This window comes from Podarcis muralis, chromosome 6 (genome assembly GCF_964188315.1).
Source record: "Podarcis muralis chromosome 6, rPodMur119.hap1.1, whole genome shotgun sequence".
Lineage (NCBI taxonomy): Eukaryota > Metazoa > Chordata > Lepidosauria > Squamata > Lacertidae > Podarcis > Podarcis muralis.
Genome location: NC_135660.1, coordinates 60711550 through 60734441, shown reverse-complemented (window position 1 = coordinate 60734441; position 22892 = coordinate 60711550). Strand labels below are relative to the sequence as shown.

At 44.0% G+C, this 22892-nt stretch overlaps 1 protein-coding gene across 5 annotated transcripts in view; it reads right to left on the bottom strand.

Moving 5' to 3' along the window:
- The window catches only part of PWWP2B (PWWP domain containing 2B), a 50767-nt gene that overhangs the window by 18126 nt on the left and 9749 nt on the right, over positions 1 to 22892 (bottom strand). For 4 of the 5 annotated variants that reach the window (XM_028729860.2, XM_028729862.2, XM_028729859.2 and 1 more), the window contains 2 exons: positions 9863 to 11507; positions 177 to 762 (listed from right to left, as the gene is read on the bottom strand). In XM_028729860.2, the coding sequence (XP_028585693.2) occupies positions 9881 to 11507 (1627 nt within the window). In that variant the 3' untranslated portion in view covers positions 177 to 762; positions 9863 to 9880. Of the gene's footprint in view, positions 1 to 176; positions 763 to 9862; positions 11508 to 22892 lie in introns of those variants that run through there. The other variant, XM_028729863.2, reaches the window with a different exon arrangement.

Genomic DNA, 22892 nt, shown 5'->3' with positions numbered 1-22892 from the left:
TTGTGTTTTCAGCACCACGCTCTAACCAACTGAGCTACCCAGGCCCTCATCTGGAAGGCTTCAGGGTCCCCACCACCCTGGTCTAGCTCTTTACTTGGGACGGCCAAAGTTGTGATGAGAAGGGAAGCTTGGCAAGATTCCACATGAATAAAAGCCACCCAGGGATGATGCGTTGCTTACTTTTCCGAAGTTTAATAGACGCAAAAGTGAGTCCATTTTTAACTTAAGACTACACCGGTTCCATTCTATTGCATTTCCCTTGCAGAAGTGTACATAATAGGAGTAAACAGTTTTGTGGTGTTAAAATCAAAAACAAGAGAGTGAGAGAGATCTTGTTACATAGAAGCAGCAGAAGCAGCAGTGTGTGGGTGGGTTTTTGTGTGTGTGTTTGTGCGCGTGTAGGGGAAGGGGGAGAGGAACAGGGGAATTATCAAGAGTAGCTAACATTTCATAGGTAATAAATACATTCCGAGGTGTTGCATTTCTTCCCCCCCAAGTCCACTGAAAAAGCACTCGCCAAGGTAGCTTTTCTCGCGTTAAGTAGCTTTGTGACTTTTGGTCAGACTAGCCCATGGAGGGCTTTTTACTAAGCAGTCCAGGTGCTTGTTATAACTTTCACAGATTATGAGCTGCGGGCCAGTCCGAAAACTCATCCTGCTGCCACGAGCACGGAAACCTTAAGATTCTCCCAGGGAAGTGTGTGTCAGGATGTTTACAGACTTTGTGAAACTCTAGGACAGCTGTGGTCTTATCTTCTGTTACCTTGAAGAAAGTGAAAGAGGGAGAGGTTACTGAAAGTGGCACTGCACACTCAAACCAGAATTGTCGCCAGAAACGTACACACAGCCACTGGTCCAAATATAGCATGGGACTTCACAGTCTAAATTGGTCGCAGCAAACTTGAGAGAAGGCACAGGGACTCTACAAAGCTGTTCAGTCTAAAGGAAGAACCATAGCTAAATGGAAAAACCACACACTACAGTGGGTTGTGGGTGGGACGTGGGTGGTGCTGTGGGTTAAACCACAGAGCCTAGGGCTTGCTGATCAGAAGGTCGGCGGTTCGAATCCCCGCAACGGGGTGAGCTCCCATTGCTTGGTCCCTGCTCCTGCCAACCTAGCAGTTCGAAAGCACCTCAAAGTGCAAGTAGATAAATAGGTACCGCTCCGGCGGGAAGGTAAATGGCATTTCCGTGCGCTACTCTGGTTCGCCAGAAGCGGCTTAGTCATGCTGGCCACATGACCCGGAAAAACTGTCTGCGGGCGAACGTCGGCTCCCTCAACCAGTAAAGCAAGATGAGCACCGCAACCCCAGAGTTGGCCACGAATGGACCTAATGGTCAGGGGTCCCTTTACCTTTACCAAAAAATTTTTAATTAAAAAAAGAATAAGAACAATCTGACTAATCAAATCTGCTCACGCACATCTTGCTAAACCATGTTTTGGTGCTGGGGAGCTTGCAGCTCTTCAGATACTGCTGGGACTCCCAGCTCCCATCGGCGCCAGCTAGCATGGTCAGTGATGATGGGATTTCTAGTCCAGCAATATCTGAAGAGCCACAGGTGCCTCTTCCCTGGTTTAATGTGACACATGAACACAGGTCGTCTGCTCTTTGTATGTATTGCTTCAGATTTTGTTATACATCTGCAAACACGCTTGAAGATCCATCTGTCAATCCAGCCCTATGACAGACACAACTTTGGCCCTTAGCATTCCCTGTCCCATGATGCAGTCTCTCAAAAACTCTCCCCTCCCTCTCTGTTTACACCGGTAAGTTGATACATATTTCTTCCAGTCATTCATTTTTATATCGGGGTGGGCAATCTGGTGCCATTCAAATGTTACTGGACTACCATTTCCAACAGTCCCGATGGCCAAGCGGTCTGAGGCGGAAGGGAACTGCAGACACAACAATATCTGGAGGAGGCCAGATCGTCTATCCCCCATTTGAAGATCTGTTTTACTGAGCAATGCTGAGCATGTTTTGCAGCACACCACATCACAAATAAGGCTGCAATCACACACCTACATACCTAGGAGAAACCCCTATTGAATTCAACGGGACTTATTTTTGAGTAGACCGATATAGAATTGTGCTGCTTGTTAGGAACAAAATGCACATAACATACTTTATAATATATTAAATACTTTGGAATTTTAAAGCATAACCAGCTTGAGAAACGGAGAGGGAGACCTGACAAGATCCATTTCCAGAAAGAATTTACACTGTAGAGCAATAGAGATTTCTTATTTCTCGAGAATTTCACAAAAAGGAAGCAGTAGCAGCACGCGCATCGAAGTAAGTTATGGTAATCTTCACATGCAATATCAGCTTGTGCAGACAACTGAAAAGAAGCCTTCAAAACACTTAGGATGAAGTTACTTTAATAGTGGAATAATTCTTGCCAGACACACCTGCTGCTTTAGAAATGGAATTAAAATTGAAAACATTTCTGTCTACCCAAGCATTTGATGGCTGAGAGATACTGTTCTTGGCAACCTTGAAATCGTTAGCTGTAAGAGTATGTGATTGTTTTACATGATTTTAATTGTTTTTAGATGTTCTTATTTTATTTTTAATTGTATTGTTTAATCACTGCTGTGTTTGTCACCCTGAGCTCTTTTGGGAGGAAGTGAGAGGGGGGAATAGAAATTAAAAAATTAAAATAATCACAATAATGTACTCCTTTTAGAACCAGTGGCCACTGAATTTTCATTTTGCCTTTCGTTGTTGCTGAGGTTGTCCAGTGTCCAACCACAAAACATCTGTATCTCTTAAGAATTGATTTTAGGATCTGTTTGAACATTTTGTCTTAAATGATTTTAATCCACCCTGAGACCGAATGATGAATAAATGATGAATAAATGTACTCATGATTATGTAACTTTCCCCAGCTTTTCAACATCTACAGAAGTTTAATAAATAACTCTACATTTTTTGATGCCTTAAGTAAAGAGGTCTCTTCCTGAAACAAGTGCCTCTTTCATAAATCCACAGAGATGGATTGAGTCCAAATATTACAATCAAAAGCTAAAGACCATTGTTTTTGACAACAAAAGAACAATTTGGGGTGACCATATTCTTGGAGACAAGCCCTGCGGCTGCAAGATACACCAGATAACACCACTTAAAAGAAAAAGAAATCTAGCTCCAGAGTTCATGATTCATTTCAGTTTATAATAAAAAACCAAGAAAAGAATAATTACATTACTAAATCAGGGACTGGCAGAAGGTAGATTTGCAGTAGGTGAGCTAACTCCCAGTTGTTAAGGCAACAACAAAAAGGATCCCACCCTCTAAATTAGACTGCTGAAACAACGGAATCTTAGGAGAAAAACAGGAGTGGGGTTTCTGTGTTAAAGGACTGCAAGTTCCATTCTGGTGCCGAAAACAAGTTTCCTGGGCTGAACTCAGAGGAATCCTGTTCCTTGATCCCAAGTGCTGAGCTGCTCTGGTTAGTGGACCTTGGGTTCGTAGTGAAACAACCACCACCAAGAACGAAGAAGATCCAACAAGCTTGGAGCACATCAACTGCACTTGCACCGTAAATCACACAAAATACTTATTCAGTTCTGGATCAAATACATAAAGAAAACTTGTGGCCACACAGAACATACAAGTCATCACAGGAGACTCTCCAAGGCTAGCTGTGTTTAGCAATATGTACCTACGCTTCAGAGCTTGGTTTTCTAAACTGTTTCCCAGAAAACCCTATGGCTTCTTGGAAACTTATCAGGTTCCTCAATGAGAAGGACCAGCGATAGCAGAGAAACGTCTTTGGCTGACAGCTTGCTTACTTTTACCAATCTTTTCCTGCAATGCACTACAGCAGAGCTAGACTGCTAGATGCACTCTAGTTCATACTCTCCATGCTCTCTTCATACTCTCCAAGCTGTCCAGCATGCTCCAGTTCAAACCACAAGGGCACAACAAGGAACACCTTGCTCACTGATGGGTTCCTTGGATGTTTTTAAGCAGAGGCTGGATGGCCATCTCTTATGGATGCTGTAGCTGAGATTCCTGCACTACAGGGGGTTGGACTAGATGAGGAGAGAGAGTGGTGGTTCTGTGGTATAAACCACTGAACCTCTTGGACTTGCCGATCAGAAGGTCGGCAGTTCGAATCCCCGCAATGGGGTGAGCTCCTGTTGCTCTGTCCCAGCTCCTGCCAACCTAACAGTTCAAGAGCATGCCAGTGCAAGTAGAAAGATAGGTACCACTGTGGTGGGAAGGTAAACTGCATTTCTGTGTGTTCTGGTTTCCATCGTGGTGTTACATTGTGCCAGAAGTGGTTTAGTCATGCTGGCCACATGACCCGGAAAGCGGCCTGTGGACAAACGCCGGCTCCCTTGACCTGAAAACGAGATGAGCACCGCAACCCCATAGTCGCCTTTGACTGGACTTAAATGTCCAGGGGTCCTTTACTAGATGATCCATTGTCAAGGGACAATGACAGTATCTCTCTTCAACAATTCCCATTAATTTTGTTTCTTAATGAACTTCAGCATGGGCATTTGTAACCCCCCAACTACCCACCCAATAAAGCCAAGATCACTGATTTATCTCCTCAAAGAAACCGGCTTTTTTGTCTTGACAACTTCGATTTCACTCATCTCACTTGTATTACATTTCTCACAATCCCAAAAGCTAGACAGGAGTAGCACTGCTTTTTTTTTTTAAAAAAAGACAACCCAAACTAAGAACATTTCTGAGAGTGCAATCCTATAATACCTACTTAGAAGTAGGCCCCACTGAGTTCAATTGGACTTGCCCCGTGTAAGCTAGCATAGGGTTCTATCCTCAGAAATATGGAAACAGGACAAAAGCTCCACCAGCACAGAGGCCAGTTGGTGTCATATTGGTGATGCTAGAGAGCTCCAAAAGGGAAGGAGGGGGGGAATCATAGGGCTATAATAAAAGAAAGCTTGCACTTCTCGCAAGCATCTTATTCAATGACTGCAGATTTGTGACCAAGATTGCAAAAACAAAAACCAAACGCCGAATCAGTCGACCATAAATTTTGTTTGGCCACCTGCTAAAACACTAATTGGCCTTTCTTCGTTATGCAGCCCTGCATTCTTATTAGCCGCTGCATTCTTATTAGCCTCTGACAGCTACACATTACATTTAGTGGCTGCTTAACAGCAGGACTCCACACTACCAGAGTGCAGCTGGTCATCATAGATTATCTATTTCTAGGTCAGATAACTGCAGTTATTACCCTGACTTCCCACTAAGCATTTTCTTTCCAGTCTTATCGCGTGAAAACCAGTTTGAAACGAATGCATCTGATCCCCTACAACAATAGCCCTCTACAGGGGGGAAAATGATAAAAAAAACAAATTACATTAGCACTTTTATTTCAGCACTATTACTGCCTGCAGTTAGAGAAAATCCCTTAGAATTAAGATATGCGGTCAGAGGCCCAGCCTTCGCTAAGAAGAGAAGCCCTTCAATTTACATGAAGTGATTTCCTCTGGAACTTCCTCAATTTCCTTGCATTCATCCAGCAGAGTTGTTCATTTGCCCCTTTCACGCAGACACTTATTTTCTCCATCCAACTCTCGGTCATCTTCGGTAGCCCTGGAAACAATTTCCAAGGGAATGGTTTTTGCTGAACTGACTGGTTTGGCTGAACAAAAGAGTTGACCAGCAAAGTTTTACAGATCTGAGATAACTCAAGCTAGAGAACAAAAGGAGATGATTTTTCTGGGCAGGGTGGAGGGTAGGGGGAGGCACAGTGGATGATGAAGTTGGGGTCTTTGGTTGCGTTCAATGACTGAAAGAAAGAAAGCTGCTAGAGAGGTAGTTACCATATTTTTCGCCCTGTAGGACGCACTTTTCCCCCTCCAAAAATGAAGGGGAAATGTGTGTGCATCCTATGGGGCGAATGCAGGCATTCGCTGAAGCCTGGAGAGCGAGAGGGGTCGGTGCGCACTAACCCCTCTCGCTCTCCAGGCTTCAGGAAGCTATCCGCAAGCCGTGGGAGCCCGGCGTGAAGTCGCGCAGCTCTCCCACAGCTTGCGGAGAGCTGTCTGCACCCCGAAGCCTGGGGGGGGGGTGCTGAGCTCAGCACGCCCCAGGCTTCGGGCTTCATGCAGCTCTCCGCAAGCCATGGGAGAGCTGCGCAAAGTCGCACAGCTCTCCCACGGCTTGCGGATAGCAGCCTGTTCTGGGGGCTGGGGAAGCTCGGGCTTCCACCGCCCCAGCCCCACGCCTGGGGTGGAAATAAAAATGTTTTTCTTTATTTCCGCCCAAAAAAACTAGGTGCGCCCTATGGGCCGGTGCGCCCTATGGGGCGAAAAATACAGTATCTTCTTCAGACAAAGCCCAAATACCAAAGCATAACAGATTAACTGCTATTCAGAAGCTGAAGCTCCTTCAAAGTGAAGCCATCGCATTTAAAGCAGGTTCCACAGCAATGCTTTCCCCTCTCCACTTCCTTCAGGAGCTGCTGTGGTTGTGAATAAATTTGATTTTCTTTTTAAAGAAAAAAAAATCAATGGTGACTTTTACCTGGAAGCTAGTGGAAGAAAGCTCACTGAGCAAAGTGGGAGTTACATCAGAGTCAACCTGCGCAGAATCAGGCTGCTTACAGGATTACTTCAGCAGGGATGTGTGAGAATGAAGCAAACAACCATGTGGATGGGACGATTGCACCCTGCCCACAAACTTGCATCACCCCCACAATATTTCTCTCCATAGGGTGGGGGTGAGAATTGTTTTAGAATCAGATATGAAAGCTAGGAGCTAAATGGCACCTTAAACCTAGGTTATGGGCGCCACAACCAAGTGCCTAGGCGCACTTTTTTATAACAAGAATACAAAGCTGAAAATGAATGAACTGCAGCTAAAATCCTATGTTCATTTTTTACATGGTCTTGTCCTCATCTGAAGACTGTAAAAAACAAAGACATGCACCCCCTGCCTACCCCCCCTAATATTCTTATGAGGGTCCCTTCTCTAGTCTTCAGAGAGTGGCTGGAAGTAGGGAGGCAGAAAAGGGTCCTCTTTTCCTTCCAGCAGTGGCAGTTTTAATCTGAAATCTTAGGCGCAGTATTGTGCCCAGAGCTCAGAAACTGCTCGCATTAATGAAATTCCCTGTCGCAAAATGCGCCTAGAACAATGGGAGTTTCGAATGCTGGGTGTAAAGCCAGGAGGCGGGGTTAAGTACCCCTTCTCCTACCTTATATTTATTTTCCCCAACCTGGAGTTTGTCATTCTGCCCAAACGTTACAGTTCCCAGTTGTTTTTGTTCCTACCTTGAGAAACCTGGTCTAATTCAGCTAGATACAGAAGGGGAAGGGGGAACTTTAACATGTACCTCAAATAAATTGGATTGCTTTGGGCAGAGAAATCCTTGCTGGACCACAGAGCCATATTCTTTATGCTGGGTAAGCTATGAAGAAAACTAGCCGACAGGATGAACCAGCTGATATCTGCCTGTTGCCTGGCAGCTAATGCACCAAGAAGCTGCAAAAGAGGGTCTGTGCATTAGGTGGAAGGGGAAGCAAGAGAGAAGTGCAGAGACCCACATGGCTTAAGAGCAACTTGCAATGACTATGGCTTAGAAATCAGTTTCCAGATGCCGCAGGTGGGGGGGGGACCATAAATAGGCACAATCCGCAATTACTGCAGCAAAGCTCCAGCCATTTTGCATGTTAGGTTAGATAGGCTGGTGGCAGGGGAATCCTCAAGTGTACTCAATGCTCACAGTGAATGTGCCGACCCAGACATATAATTTAATTACCAATATCCATTTTAAGAAGTTGCTGGTTTTACCTTTGCCTTTAAATGGATTGCAACAGTCCATATAAGTGGTGTACAAATAAAATTGAAAATATTTGTACGCCACTCAGAGATTTTTTGATTTTTTTAATTGAGCAGACTACATTTCCCCTAAGTTTATTCACTAAGTATATTTCTGGAAAAAAGGATTTTAGAAGATATGCTGAAGGAATGCGAAAAAAGAGAGAGGCTAAGAAGCTTCTCCAACAGGATGCATAATACATAAAAATCTCTTTTTGACACAATTTTATAGAAATATTTCATAGCAGCCATTTAATGCTGGCCATTTAGCAAACATACGATGTAAGAGAATAAGGACACACACACACACATACACCGTCCTTTTTTTCTTTTTTAACAGGTAATGTAGACTTGCAGAGCCTAATGACTGAAGTGAGAAATGATGAAAAAAACAATATAGCATTCCCTGTAGCCCCTTGGTTAAGTATGTTTGGGGCCAGAATATAAAATAGGTTAAGGAAAAAAATGCATGAAAACCAAGCCCAAATTCTGCATTAATAATAATGTACACCCTGATGGGAATTTAGTTTGCAGAGATCTGCAGAGATTGGTTTGGAACAATTTATTCTGAACCTGAATTCTGGCAACAATGGACAGCTGCTGAAGAGAAATAACAAGCCATGGCAGCAGGATGAATACGAAAGTGGAGAGCAGGAAGAGACCCAAGGCAGGGGGTGGGGGGGAATAAGGGCATAGATGTCCCTTCCAAAATGGCAGCTTGGTTCCCCAGAATCTGTTTTCATTACCAGGGTCAAGTCCTGTAGCATGTGAAGAAATGATGAAGTGGAATGCACTGAGCATGTGCCAACTCCCTGTCATTCTCCATGGAACTGACACCACTGGCTCTCACATTTTCAGGCTTTATAAACAGGGTTTCCAGGATAGATGGTCTTGTTTCTAAGCAGGCCTGGTCTCCAACACCTCATGTGAGAAATCAAGCACCGTGCAGGTGCTGCCAGCACATTCCAAATGTTGCATCTTTTAAACAAAGATGGAGCTAACAGACAGCAGATTACACCCAAGATCACCTGCATTTCTCACACTGCAGGAAACAAGAGACAGTGTTGTGCGATATAGATGGTCTACAAACATCTGGTATTCAGGTTTTCTCTACCCGGATTTCAAAAAAGGAGGGAAGTAACAAGCTCTGACAAGCTAAAGGATTAGCAATCCTTACTACAGCAAAGAATATAACAGAGGGCAGGAATGAGACAGGCAGGCAAGTCTCTACACGGAGGCATGAGCTGGGTGGGGGAGCACCAATAGTGTGTCCCCCACAAGTGTGTGAGAACAATTTCATCAAGTTTTGAGGGAAAAGCTACCCAACAGAAAAATAGTTTGTTGATGATGATGATACCACAGAAGTACAGGGTATCTAGATGGTACTTTCCACTACAAATTCATTCCCAGTTGTCATTGTTTAAAAAAGACCCCAAACTAAACACTCCAGGCCACACAGAGGAATTCCCTAAATTATATTTTCTATCATACGCATCTCATCAATACAAAGCGATTTGTAGAGAGTGCTGTTGTGTGTTCAGGTTCTGCTTGCAGGCTTCCTGTCAGCATCTCATTGGCCAGTGTGAAAACAAGACACTGTACTACAGAAGCCTCTGGCTGATCCAGGAAGTTTTTCTCAAGTTCTTATTTGTCATGAGGAACAACAAGACCCATACAAGACCAATTCACAGTTGTCTTTCAATAAGGGTATTTGGCAAGCTCTCTAAAAAATGCTGACTTAAATCTCCCCGCATCCCCGCCACCGAAAAAGCTCTAACTCCAAATTTTCCCATTTCAAAAGATGGAAAAGATACTCTGGGGTGACTTGGTAGTGACCAAGACTAAGCGCTTAATATACCCAAACTTTTATATCACAGTGCAAGACACCCCAAAAATGCACACACTTTTAATAGTGTACTATACAGCCCCTTTGATTAATTCCCACTGAAGCAGTCCATCCCTCTCACTTTTAAAAACTCTGAAAATCAAACTCCAATCACACAGGTGCTTAAGTCAGCTTGTGTAATGCACGTGCCGTTTCCCAAATGCGCTTACCTGCAACTGAAGCCAAAATTATGTTTCAAACTGCGTTAAGAGGTCTCTTATTTCTGGGGTCAGGTGTTCCACTGCCTTGGCAGCTTCTGTTATAGCTTTCCGATACATCCCTTTCTTCTTACGATTAAATCGCAGTTTGAAATATTCAGAGAAAGGGGAGAGTTTTGAGAGAGACAAGAAAGATGTCGTTGGAGAACCAAACCATGAAACTTTTGCTTCTTGCCAGGAAGGGTCTCCATTTTCCTTCTGGCTGACGTTTATGTCGAGCACACGGGCCGGCCACCAGGGGAAGCCATGGATTTTGCCCCAAACGATATCCCCGACCGAAATAGTCCTTCCATCTTCAGTGATACACTTTGCGACACTTTGCGTGTGCAGTCTAACTGTTAATGGGGGCACAATCTTTCGCTCATCTTTCGAGGACGAAGAGACGGACGCATCGTCGCCAGGTAAAAAGTCACACATGTCTGGCGATGTTACTTCCGAGCTAGAAGATTTGGATTCGTCTAGGCTGTCATTGCTACACACCGATAAGCTAGAAGAATCCGCTTTCCTCTTACGGTAATTCATAAGGAAAGCCAAGTTATCGTGTCCATCTTTACCTTGGGGAAACCTTTTGAAGTCGTCGTCTTCACAGGAGCTCCCTGAAGACATCTCGGCTAAACTTCTATCCGCAGACTCATCGGTATAAAAAGAAGCAGCACGAGACTCTCTGTGACCGGGAAGGACATTCATCTGGTCGATAAGTTCCGCTTTGTAAATTGAAACGTTGTCCCCTTCGTTGATCCGATGGGGTTTCAGCCTGATCTTGGGAGGTGGAACATCTGCACTGGAATGCACAGGCCTGGTTAACTTTAACTTTGGAATGGAAGCAAGCTGACCGCCTGCAGACTTATCCACAAAACATTTGGTTTCCCGATCCTCTTCCGAGTCTCTGGTCTCCTCTTGGTCCTCCCCTCTGCTCTGAGGACAAAACAGCTTCCCTGAGCCATGAACCCGGGAGGGGATTTTCACCACCTCCCCTTTACCTTGTGGGGTGCTGTAAGATATTTTTATAACCGGAGTCCGGTGCATCAACTCCCTGGGGAACTTCTCCTCCTCCCGCTTTTCTCTTTTGCCCCTTTTCTCTCCGTAGTCGGACTCGCTGTGCCTCTTTTGCTCCTTGTCCTCAATGCTCAGCTTCCTCCTGGTTTTTGTGTTCTGCCTGGCCTTGTTCCCCTCCTCTGGGCTCAGGGTGTTCTTGCACTTCTCACAGAGCACTCGCCTAGGTCTCAGCCTAATGGTGCTCATGATGAGCCGGCCAGGGTCTCTATTGCGGGACAAGCGTCGCTTTGTCCTTTTTATAGTCCTTGGAGGGGGCTGAGGCACCCACTGATTATATGAGCGCCTTAGCCACAACGGAGGGGGGAAGGGGGCTCCCTCAAAATAGGGAGGGTAAGGAAGAACATTGCCTGACGGTGGTGGAGGCAAGAGAGGGGGAACTTGTTCCTCGCCATTGACTTTGGAAGGCTTTTCATCCAAAGGCCACTGCCCAGTCTCCAGCTGTATGGACTGCCTGTCTTCAGACGTCCCGTTAGTGCAAGTTTTATCCAGAGGCTCATCTGTCTTTGGTAACGAAGCTGGTGGAACACAAAACAACCCAGACCTAGAGCAAGGTGGGTAGGGAACAAAAGGTGGGGGAGGGGGAGAGAGAAACACAAGATCAGGGTCAATTTAACCATCCCTAAAAATTACAGAGAGAACAGTTTGAAAATATTTCTACACAGCAGAATTTGAAAGCATCCTTCTTATCTTACAACTCTGAAGAATATCACCTTCCGCTTTAGAAAGGTAGTTTTGCTCTTTGTATGGAGAGCCCAAGCAAAGCTATGTGCTAAAGATTCCTCTCATGTGTGGCCAGTGTTAGAAACTCAGGTATATAAGCTAGGGGCCAAATGGTTCCTAGGTTATAGTCGCCAAAGTGGAATGCCTAGTTACCATTTTGGGGCCCGGCAGCTCTAAAGTCTTATTTTTAAAATGATGGACCAACTGTGACATCTGGCTAGTTCAGATGACAAGCTTGAGCTAGGTTAAGAGCTTTGAGAACTTAAAGAAAAGTCACTTTATCCAGGGGCAGTCTACACATATGTTAGCCAATTCCTACCTCTTTTTTCTTAATGGTGACACGAACCATACATAACATTAAGAATATTCTGTGAGCTGGGCAGTGGGGTGGGGTAAGTGAAGACAAGCTATAATTGTTAACTATAACATTTTTCACTGCTCCTGCTCAGCCTGAACAGAAAAAGCATTTTGGTTCCTGAAATTCACTCTTGATTGTGCAGATAAAATATAACTGACAGAATTCTACAGGATGGGGTATTAGCGTGTGAAAACAGTCAAGATCCAATTATCCCCAGGAATGCACCTCCAGATGGTGGAGGTGTCCAGGACCATTCTGGCACCCAGGCATCTTCACTTGGTTGCAAGTGGACAATAGTTAGGTGCAAAATGCGCCTGGCTAATTTCGAACACTATGTGTTGCACACTAAAAAGTTCCAATGAAAAGCAAGCACAACGCAGGAAGGGTGAATTGTGCATAGCCATCAAATTCTCAAGATAGACTCTTATGCTGTGCCCCCCCCCCAAAAAAAAACCCCTTAGCGTTGCTTGGGAACTCTCAAGGAAAAGCGGTCCTCTTCACACAGCAGTCATTACGGTGCCAGGTGACAAAGCTACTTCTTGTTAGAATTCCTGCTCCATAATTGCGGTCATGGGATTTTTGTCTATCACATGATGGTGTATGTTTTGACTCCACAGAGTGGGAAGTGACGGAGACAGGATGTTTGTGTTACTGTGTTCCGTGAAGTGGGTCTATCGTCCTTTGTTCTTTTTCTTTTTGCTGTCTGATGCTAGAGCGAGAGGGGGCCATGTTGCAGTGCTCCATGTGTGTTTATTTACATATAAAATATAAAAAATAAAGTAGATTAGCCAAAATGCTGAGTTGCTGAGGTCTGTCACTCAAGGTGTGCAAACTCTGCGGATCCCTAAGTGTGCCGGTGTCTGTTGGCATCGGTCGCTGTGATGTTTGGGCTGAAGAAAGCTTTTGAAGCTCCCGAACGATCGACCAGGAGGGAGAGAACATGCCAGTCAGGCATGTGTCTCTGCCAGGGACCTACTCAAGTGTAGGGACAAACTGCATATGAATAATTCCAACCTGTGGTGAAGCATGCTCACACATACAAAACAATGTGGAGAAAGAAGCAAGAGTGAAGAGTGAAGATTGTTGGGGTTACATATTTAGGTACAAAAAAAACCCCATGAAGACAAAAGCTTTTAAACCGAGGACAGCAAGGGCTGTGATATCTAATTTATTGGGGCATTCATTTGATGATGGACTTCTGCACCAGACACAAAACTCATTACTCAAGCAATAAACCAGTTGTTCTTCTAGGTGCCCCAGCATTTCTGAGTAACTGGTTCCCAAGGAACATACTGGCTCTCTTCCTGTTACTCAGCTCCCATGAGGAATCCTGAAGTTTGTAAATTATATTGCACCTGAAAGAAATGAACTAGATGTTCTCAGGCCACGTAAGGGTGGAGCAGAAAGTTTTCTAGTGAACTCTCTGGCTCAAAAGGCGACAGGTAGATTGGGATGTTAGAGGAGGATCGGGGAGAAGACACGGAAATTGAACCTTACTTCTCTTTTCTGTGGCCTGTTTGTTGCTGCTGCTGCTGCTGCCAGCACCACAGACCTGGTGTGATTTGCTGCCCTCACTAGTCTCGAGGGCAGTAAGCTCTGACTTCTGAAGCCAAATCAGAGCAAAGGCATTATATAGGCCAACCTCATTGGCTATGTGGCACCATCACAAAGCCAAATCTGAGTGACGGCGGTGTTCTCTCCCCACTATTTCAGCATCATGGGAGCAGCAAGGGGGTCATAAGTACCATCCTAGAGGAATGGATGTTCTCTCTTTGTAATTTATGAACACAATGGGGAAGAAGTAAGGGCAACAGTCATTTCAGCTCATGCTCTACATTCCGGATACCCAGCCTTTTAAAATGCAATTCCTGTTTATATCATATCATTAATGAGTAAACTGAGGATGGACAAACATGGGTTTGTTTCATTAGAACGAAAAACATACCTTTGTCTATTTGATGTCGCTCACCTCCCCCACATTTAGACTAGATTAGCCCACAGGAAATAAACCCAGACTGTTGAAAATAAGGCTTATAAAATAAACCTTTTTTTGGTATAATCTTCTTTCAAGTAAAGCCCTTAATAGCAAGCAAGAGCTTGAAGCAACTGAGACTGCTGAATATTTGTTTAGAAGCAGGCTTTTGATGAAGGTCAGAAAAATGCTTAGAGACGAAAAATTTATTTTAAAGCAGCCGGTCAGTTATCTCATCCGCTTGAGGAGAAGGCAGGTTTTAAAGGCATCAAGGAGGATTAGGGTAAAAGTGTTTAATGTTCAGTAGGTTGGTGGGCAACTGTTGCCTGCAAGTTGGATCTGAAGACCAAGTAAACTCCTCTTTCACCTCTCTCCTGTCCCCCCTACAACCCACCCAAAGCCTCTCTGAATGGTCAAGAGTCCCTCCTGAACAGCATGGTGCCATGGCAGGGAGCAGGGGGCTTCGGGGTATGTGTGTCAAATTTGCCAAAAGGAACCTCTTGCCATCCCCAAAGCTGAAATGGCATGGATGTTAACAGCCACTACAATGATAAGTTAAAGGAGTTAAAGAAACGATATACAGTGGTACCTCAGGTTACATACGCTTCAGGTTACATACACTTCAGGTTGCAGACTCCGCTAACCCAGAAATAGTGCTTCAGGTTAAGAACTTTGCTTCAGGATGAGAACAGAAATCGTGCTCTGGGGGCGCGGCAGCAGCAGGAGGCCCCATTAGCTAAAGTGGTGCTTCAGGTTAAGAACAGTTTCAGGTTAAGTACGGACCTCCGGAACGAATTAAGTACTTAACCTGAGGTACCACTGTACTGAAAGTTAGGATTTTCAACAGCCTGGTGCAAACCCATATACAGTCGTACCTTGGAAGTCAAACACCTTGCAAGTCAAACGCCTTGGCTCCCAAACACCGCAAACCTAGAAGTGAGTGTTCCGGTTTGCATGCAGCTTACGCGGCTTCCGATTGGCTGTAGGAGCTTCCTATGGCCAGTTGGAAGCTGTGTCTTGGTTTCCGAATGTTTTGGAAGTCGAACAGACTTCCGGAACGGATTCGACTTCTGAGGTACCACTGTACTCTATAATCTGTGCATGGCATGGATATTAATATAACTTCTACATTTGCCCTGAAGTTAAAAAACGAAACAAATATATACATAATTATTCTTCCCATTAACCACCAAATTATTAATATACATAGGCCTACAAATGAGATTTAAGCAGCCAGAATGTGTGGCATTTCCAATTGCTCTAAACCAATTAATTTTCTCATTTGGCAACTTGTCTTGCTCTAAAAGTTCCCTCTTTGAAGGCCTTCCTGTTTAAATGTCAAAGGTTTAGGTGCAAAGGTAGGAGGGCAGGTGGGATGTTGTAAATATGGCCAAAGTACAGCGTTCTTTAGTTTGGGATGTGGCCTAAATGTGACCAACTGACTAATTTTCTTTTAGAGATGATGAGTCACCATCTAAGCTTTTACTCAGAAGCTCCTCAACCAAACAACATGTACCATATTCCTTCATGTTCCACCTTTGTCTCAAGTGGCTTCCAAAATGGCCGCCACTCTGGTTGTAATAAGTTAAAGGAATCATTGACTTACTACAATTTCTTCAGGCACCCAATAACTAACAATCTCTGAGCCATGCACAGTGCAATAGAAGGACAAAATACAAAAAACACTATTCTAAAAAGCAGCGCAGAACAAAGAGAAAACTAAAGTCATGCTTTTATAATGCAACTGCAATTCAGTTGTATATACCAAGTTCTCAGTGCTCTGCATAGTGGAAGAGGGCAGGATCGTGTCAACCGCACAATACCTCTATTCCAGAGAGTGAACAGAGTTAGACAGGATTGCCAGCAAATCCACAAGAACATTCAGGAATCCCATCAGAAGCCATTAGCCTCCAAGGGCAGATCACCTTCATGGATCCTTTGTCCTTGCAGAGCGGAGAGGCCATCATGTGCCTAAATTTCTACAGGAAATTATCTGACCGGGATCCAAAATGCTCAAGTCAGGAGGTGGCCTGTTTGAAATTAATTTCACTACACTATGTCTGGTGGAACTGCCCAAGGGTTCAAACCTACTGGCAGCAAGTCTCTTAGAGCCAAAGCCAACAAACACAGAGAGACAAGCCCCCAACTCCCAAACAGTGCAAAACATTGTTCAATTTAATACACAGCAATCTCAAAACAAATAGGGAGGTGAAGAGAATCAGGATCGCAATGGCTGTCCCTGCTCCTGGCTTCAGTTTGTTCTCCCAATTGTCTACAGCAGTGTTTCCCAACCTTGGGCCTCCAGCTGTTTTTGGACTACAACTCCCATCATCCCTAGCTAGCAAGACCAGTGGTCAGGGATGATGGGAATTGTAGTTCAAAAACAGCTGGAGGCCCAAGGTTGGGAAACACTGGTCTACAGTAACCTGTGGGGTGTGTGTGTGTGCATGCATGTGTACAGCACTTGTACAGGCATGGCTCTTTCCGAATGACCTAGAACCCTAAGAAATTTCAGATTACTGATCACATGGAAATCTGTACATGTTGCAGATGCTTAGGCTATGTACACATAATCAAATGAATTCGTGGAACAAGATTGAGATGGCATTTCCTGATCCAATCCTTTATTGTTCTTTTAATTCACTCTGCCACTCCTCCCGAATTCCAGTTTAACTGGAAAAACTCTAAGCTTAAATCCCAGAATTAAAGAGCATGCTGTTTTCACTTGCTTCTGCTTAATTGATCAGTCAATTAATTGGTGGGGGGGGGGCTTGATCCATGAAAAAGGTACATGGTTGCACGTAATCTTGAAGGGAAGCATTTTTATTTCTCTCACACAAAGGAGGGACTCTAAGATTTATTCTTTTCCTTACATTTACACACCACCTTTCCCCCAGAAACTCAGGGAAGCATACATTGTTCTCCGCCCATTTTATCCCCATGTCAACTCTGTGAAGTAGGTCAGTATGAGCAGTGATGAACGAGCCAAGATCATCCAGGTGGCTAGACAACATAATAAGGATTTGAACCCAGGTCTGCCCAGTCCTAGCCAGACACTCAGCATGTGTACATCATCAAAAAAAAAAGCATCCCTCTTGTTTCAGAAATCTTGTTTCTACTCATTTTTGATGAATCTATATTTCAGAGAGCTATCAAAATGTCTTTGGTCCAGTTGCAAGCCTAAATCAAGTATTTACCATTCTCATTTATATTTCTACAATCAATCCATATACAGTGGTACCTCGAGTTACATACGCTTCAGTTTACAGACTTGGGTTAAGAACTTTGCTTCAGGATGAGAACAGAAATCGTGCAGCGGTGGCGCGGCAGCAGCAGGAGGCCCCATTACCTAAAGTGGTGCTTCAGGTTAAGAACAGTTTCAGGTTAAGAACGGACCTCCAAAATGAATTAAGTACTTAACCCGAGGTTCCACTGTATACAGAAAGTATATATATGTTACAGCAAAGAACTCCCGAGCTGTTGCAATAGCAGCAGGACACCAGAAAAGAGGCCAGCACGACATTTGGCTGACTGAAGTCTAGCGCAGGGGAGACTGAAGTAATATTGGCAGCCAGCTTTTGAAGACTCAGCTCTCTTGCATGGGAGACTGCACCAACCACTTTGTACTCAGGTCTGCAATTTAGGGGTCAAATCCAGGCAGCAATAGCACTCCAGAGTGCCGTTTCTGTGCCTGGGGAAAAGATTTGCATGCAACATGGGTCACAGGTCTCCATAAAAGTGCCACCTGGAAATTAGTCTACTAAGATACATTATATGGCCTCAAGTGCAAGGTCATTTTAAAAAAAAACCAAAACATGACCCACAAAAGCCCTAATGTTGGCACTTGGGTTCTTTTTGAATCAATGATACCTAGCTTCCACAAACTCCCCAGGGATGGAAAGCTGCTTTTACAAAATTTTAATCAATCTTGATGGGCGCAAAGAAAAGTATGCAAGCAATGCAGAATCGTCTTTTTGAAAGTTATCAAACCATATTTGCCATCCAAAACTGCAGTCTAGTGCCTTGGCTATTTCAGATAATTTTTTTACTTCTGATTAGCAGGGTGCCATTCAAATCACGAGCTCAAATGCTTACAGAGATGCAAGCAAGCAGCTCCATTCATTTCAATGGAAGGGCATGATCTGTGCATCTGTTCCTTGGCATTTATAAGCTGCTTCCATCCACTGAATAAAAAGGTTTTCCAGATAGGAGCATATTAGTGCCCTTGGACAAGGAACAAGTATACCAACTTGACCCAAAAGGTTCACTGAACCTGTCTACTTCATGAAGATTTTAACTTTCATTTTCCAAAATATTTTTTTTAAAATGATCACTTTTCAAATCTTCACTGCAGCACAAACTGAAACATAACTTCAGTCTCTTCTTTCCCATATATTTAGCATGTTCCCTGTCAAATCTTTCACTAGTCCCTTATTGAGGGGGGAAATATTTCCTTTGCAAAGCTTTCATTTGGCAAAATAAAAACTGAAGCCAGAATTGAGCAAATCTGATTTCTACAGTAGAGAATGTGTGTTTTCTTGGTTCAGAATCCCATTTATTATCCCCCCCCCCCCCCAGTGTTGCCATCTCTGGCTATTGCATTTGGGACAGCAAGTAAATGTTCAGAGACAGCAATTGTACTCCTTATAGCACTGGTCTACTTCTGAAAGTGTCAGTGGTATAAAAGAGAACAATACCCTCAATTGTTCCTCAGTATGCCCTGGGAGGGGGAGAGAAGAATACTTCAGCCGGAACTATTTTAATCCCAAGAGGATATTATTGCCCCGATCTTAACAGAGATTTTTGAATTAAAGTGGTGCTTTGCAGAGAGAGGAGGCTTTCGCTGCTGCCTTCAAGAAAGTTGCCATTAACACCCGCAACCAAAACGATATCTCCTTGCTGTTGAGAAGGCATCTCCTAAAAACTTCTGGGTAAACACAGACCTGCCCTCTCCAAAGCCAAGCCTCCTTTCCCATCAAATATAAAGATGTTCAACATCTACTATTCCTTCTCAATGCTCAGAGGAGCCAGTTACCAGAATGGGAATGCTATACTAAAGCCAGGACAGGCCACACACATCCGTAAAATCTTATTTGTGTGTGACTGAGTACTGACTGACAAAACCCCAAGCACTCAAGCTTTACAAAGACCAATTTGCACAATCCAAAATGGAACTAAGATGAGACAGTCTTCCAGAGCACCTGATGTCCTCCAGCTGCTTTAGGCCACAGTTACCATCAGCCCCTAGCAGCGTGGACAGAGGTCAGGGATCATGGGAGTTGTAGGTCAACAACATGGGGAGAGCCTGGGTTATATGGGGTAAAGGGATAGGGCACTCACCTCACACACATTCCCAGCTTGGAGACAAACACACTCAATCAGTGGCAGCTAGACTGGTGACTGGGAGTAGCCGCCGAGACCATATAACACTGGTCCTGAAAGACCTACATTGGCTCCCAGTACGTTTCCGAGCACAACTCAAAGTGTTGGTGCTGACATTTAAAGCCCTAAACGGCCTCGGCCCAGTATACCTGAAGGAGCGTCTCCACCCCTATCATTCTGCCCAGACACAGGGAACCAGGCAGAGGGCCTTCTCGGTAGTGGCACCTGCCCTGTGGAATGCCCTCCCATCAGATGTCAAGGAAATAAAAAACTATCTGACTTTTAGAAGACATCTGAAGGCAGCCCTGTTTAGGGAAGTTTTTAATGTTTGATGTTTTATCATATTTCTAATATTCTGTTGGGAGCTGCCCAGAGTGGCTGGGAAAACCCAGCCAGATGGGCAAGGTATAATTTATAAATTTTTATTATTATAATTAGAACCTCCTACCTCAAAAAAGAAATTAATAAGTAGCATGCTCACTGGCTTGATATTTCACTTCATTAGACAGATTGTTCTAATGAACTTTTCGGCAGGGAAATATTTTATTTTATTTTAAAGGAAAATTGAGACTAAAATATCTGAAGGGCAGTCACATGGAAGATGGAGCAGGCTTGCTTTCTGCTGCTCTGGTGACTAAAATTACAAAAAGGAGATTCTGAATAAACATGAGGAACAACTTTCCAGAAGACATCTGAAGGCAGCCCTGTTTAGGGAAGTTTTAAATGTTTGATATTTTATTGCTTTTTTATTCTGTTGGGAGCCACCCAGAGGGGCTGGGGAAACACAGTCACATGGGCGGGGTATAAATAATAAAATTACTACTACTACTACTACTACTACTATCATCATTTCTGATGTTAAGAGCTGTTTCAACAGCGGAGTGGACTACCTCGCAAGGCGGTGGGCTCTCCTTCACTGGAGGTTTTTAAACAGATGTTGGGTGGGCATCTATCAGGGATTCTTTATCTAGGATTCCTGCATTGTAAGGGGTTGAACACAAATCAAGAAGGAGAACACACCAGGGCATTCAGATACATTATACAAAATACTGGATGCTACGGATAGAGGCCAATTTTCATCAAAGCCACAACCATGCGTTATCAGTTGTCGCTTGGTATATATGCGCAAAACGCATGCAGTTTAGTTTATGCAAAATTCATGAAGGTGTGCCCATTCTATGCAGCCAAGAAATACCTTAGTCAGCTGAGGCCCAGCATCAAAACAACATTTTCCATTAGGCCCTTAGAGCTGAACAAATACGCCCTGGTATTCAACACGCCTCCAGCTGCCTGATCCTAATGCTGAGGCAAAGCTGTGCTGGGCTGAGCATCAGAATCCCAGGACAAGCCATGCTCAGTCCTCTTCCACTGACAGTGGAATCAGTGTCTGGAGTAAGTCAGAGGGCATCATCTGTGACGGTGGCTGGGCAAGTGTGGGTGGGTAGGTGTATTTAAGGAGCAGAATAAAGGTGGGAGAATATGGTTAAAAATAGACATGTAAAATGAGACATTTAGCTCATTGCGATTTTAAGTTTCCACTCAAACCTAGCTTTTTTGTTATAAAAACAAACAAACATGAAAAACAGTTTGCCGTCACAACGAGGACACTATTTTTCCAATTCTGTATCGTGTTTACCTACAAGATAGCGATATTGGGAAACAAAGCCAATTAATTTACACACAAGAAAGAGAGAGACCATATAAATAATTTACATGGTATCTGAAGAAGTGCGCATGCACACGAAAGCTTATACCAAGAACAAACTTAGTTGGTCTCTAAGGTGCTACTGGACAATTTAAAAGAAATTATACATATAAATAATGTAACCTCAGATGACATTAGATATAGAGTGAAACTTAGTTGCCTTTTATCAGGCAAACGCCACAAAATAAGCGTCAACCTGGGAGACAACGATACAAAAAGATCTGTGGTGAAACATTCATTTCAGTGCGAATGCGACCCCAAGTTACTCCACAGCCCTCCTCAAGGCTGGAACAAAATTTGCCACACTGGCACTATGAATTTGAGATACTTTTCCAGCTCTGTTTCAGAGTCCTTTATTTAGCACATCTTACAGAGCCTTGAATTAATACCCTCATTTTTCTCATCAGATTATACATGCCATATATTGAAGTCTATGGGCACAGAGTATATAGGGTTTCCAATGATGTGTTATCCTATACATTTTCAGGGGAGAGTTGTCTGGTGGAAGAAGAGGCCTTAGCCTTTACACCAACTGTGGATTCTCCCTCGCAAAGGCAGTTTTAATTTGTTCAGTCCTTAAGTTGGACTATGGAACAGGCTGTAAAGCACCACCAAACACAGATGTATCTCACGTAACAACTGGTGAGAAGAGAGTTAAGTATCTTTCTCATAAATCCTCCTCTACAAATGCCCCCTCCCTTATATCTGAGAGACCGCAGAGACTTTATCTTGTGATGGAGTCAATATTATTCTTCCCAACGTTAGCTGCCAAGGGGTGGCAGAGGGCAAAGGCAAATCCCTGCAAAGCTAAATAGCTACAGGAAAGACTTGACCAAGGGCACATCTGAACTCCTACCTGCCAGATGACTAAGCCTGCTAAATAACTAAGCCCAGACTTTCCAAAGGGCACTTCCCTCTGCTCCATGAATGACTAACACAAGCATGGGCACTGCTAAGCATGACAATTCAATAAGCAGCTGTTAACTACCTCTTTAAAATAGCAGGCTTTCACTTTCCTAACACCTGCTCCCTTCTTCTTGGCCTGGCCTCCATTTTGGGTTTTGTTCGGTGCGCTTAATGTCAAAATAAAGATGTTCCAGAGACCAAGCTGGCTTGGAACAAGACACCCTTTAACTGGGAAAGAATCCCATACTCAGATTCATTCTCCTCATTGTAGCAAGTGCTTCAGACTGGTCCCTGGAAATTCAAAACAGTTGGGCCTTGGCTCTCCTCTCTTTCTTTCTCTCAACCATCCATTCTTAAGACTAACAGAGATGGATGAAACCCTGCATGCCCTTAATACCGATCTTCTCCCAACACAGTTCTTCAATGATGGAAGTATCTGCTGAAACAGCACAGAAGGCTACATATTGAAAATACCCAGTTGCCTTTCTGGGCCAATATGCTCACACCCTGGAGATCACCAAAGCGAGCAGAACTTGTTGGGTTTGGGGCACATCAGTCCCTGTCTTAATATGTACACTTGCAATGCTTGCATTACAGAGATGTTATACTGGGTTTGTTAAACAGGGCTAGATTTTGGCATTTAAGAGAAGAGCAGCTTGCCAGTGGAACCAGTTACTCAGAGGGCTGGTGAGTTCTCCCCATCACTCAAGGCCTTCAAGCAGAGGCTGAACGGACAGAGGGCTGGATCCTGAATTTCTTGCACTGAACATGGGGAGATGCAGCAGGAGGCCTACAAGGCTCCCTCCAACTCTAGGATGGAGCCTTCTAGCAACTGGTAGATTCAGATGCACAGCATCTATACTTGTGTGCCGTATAAACCTAT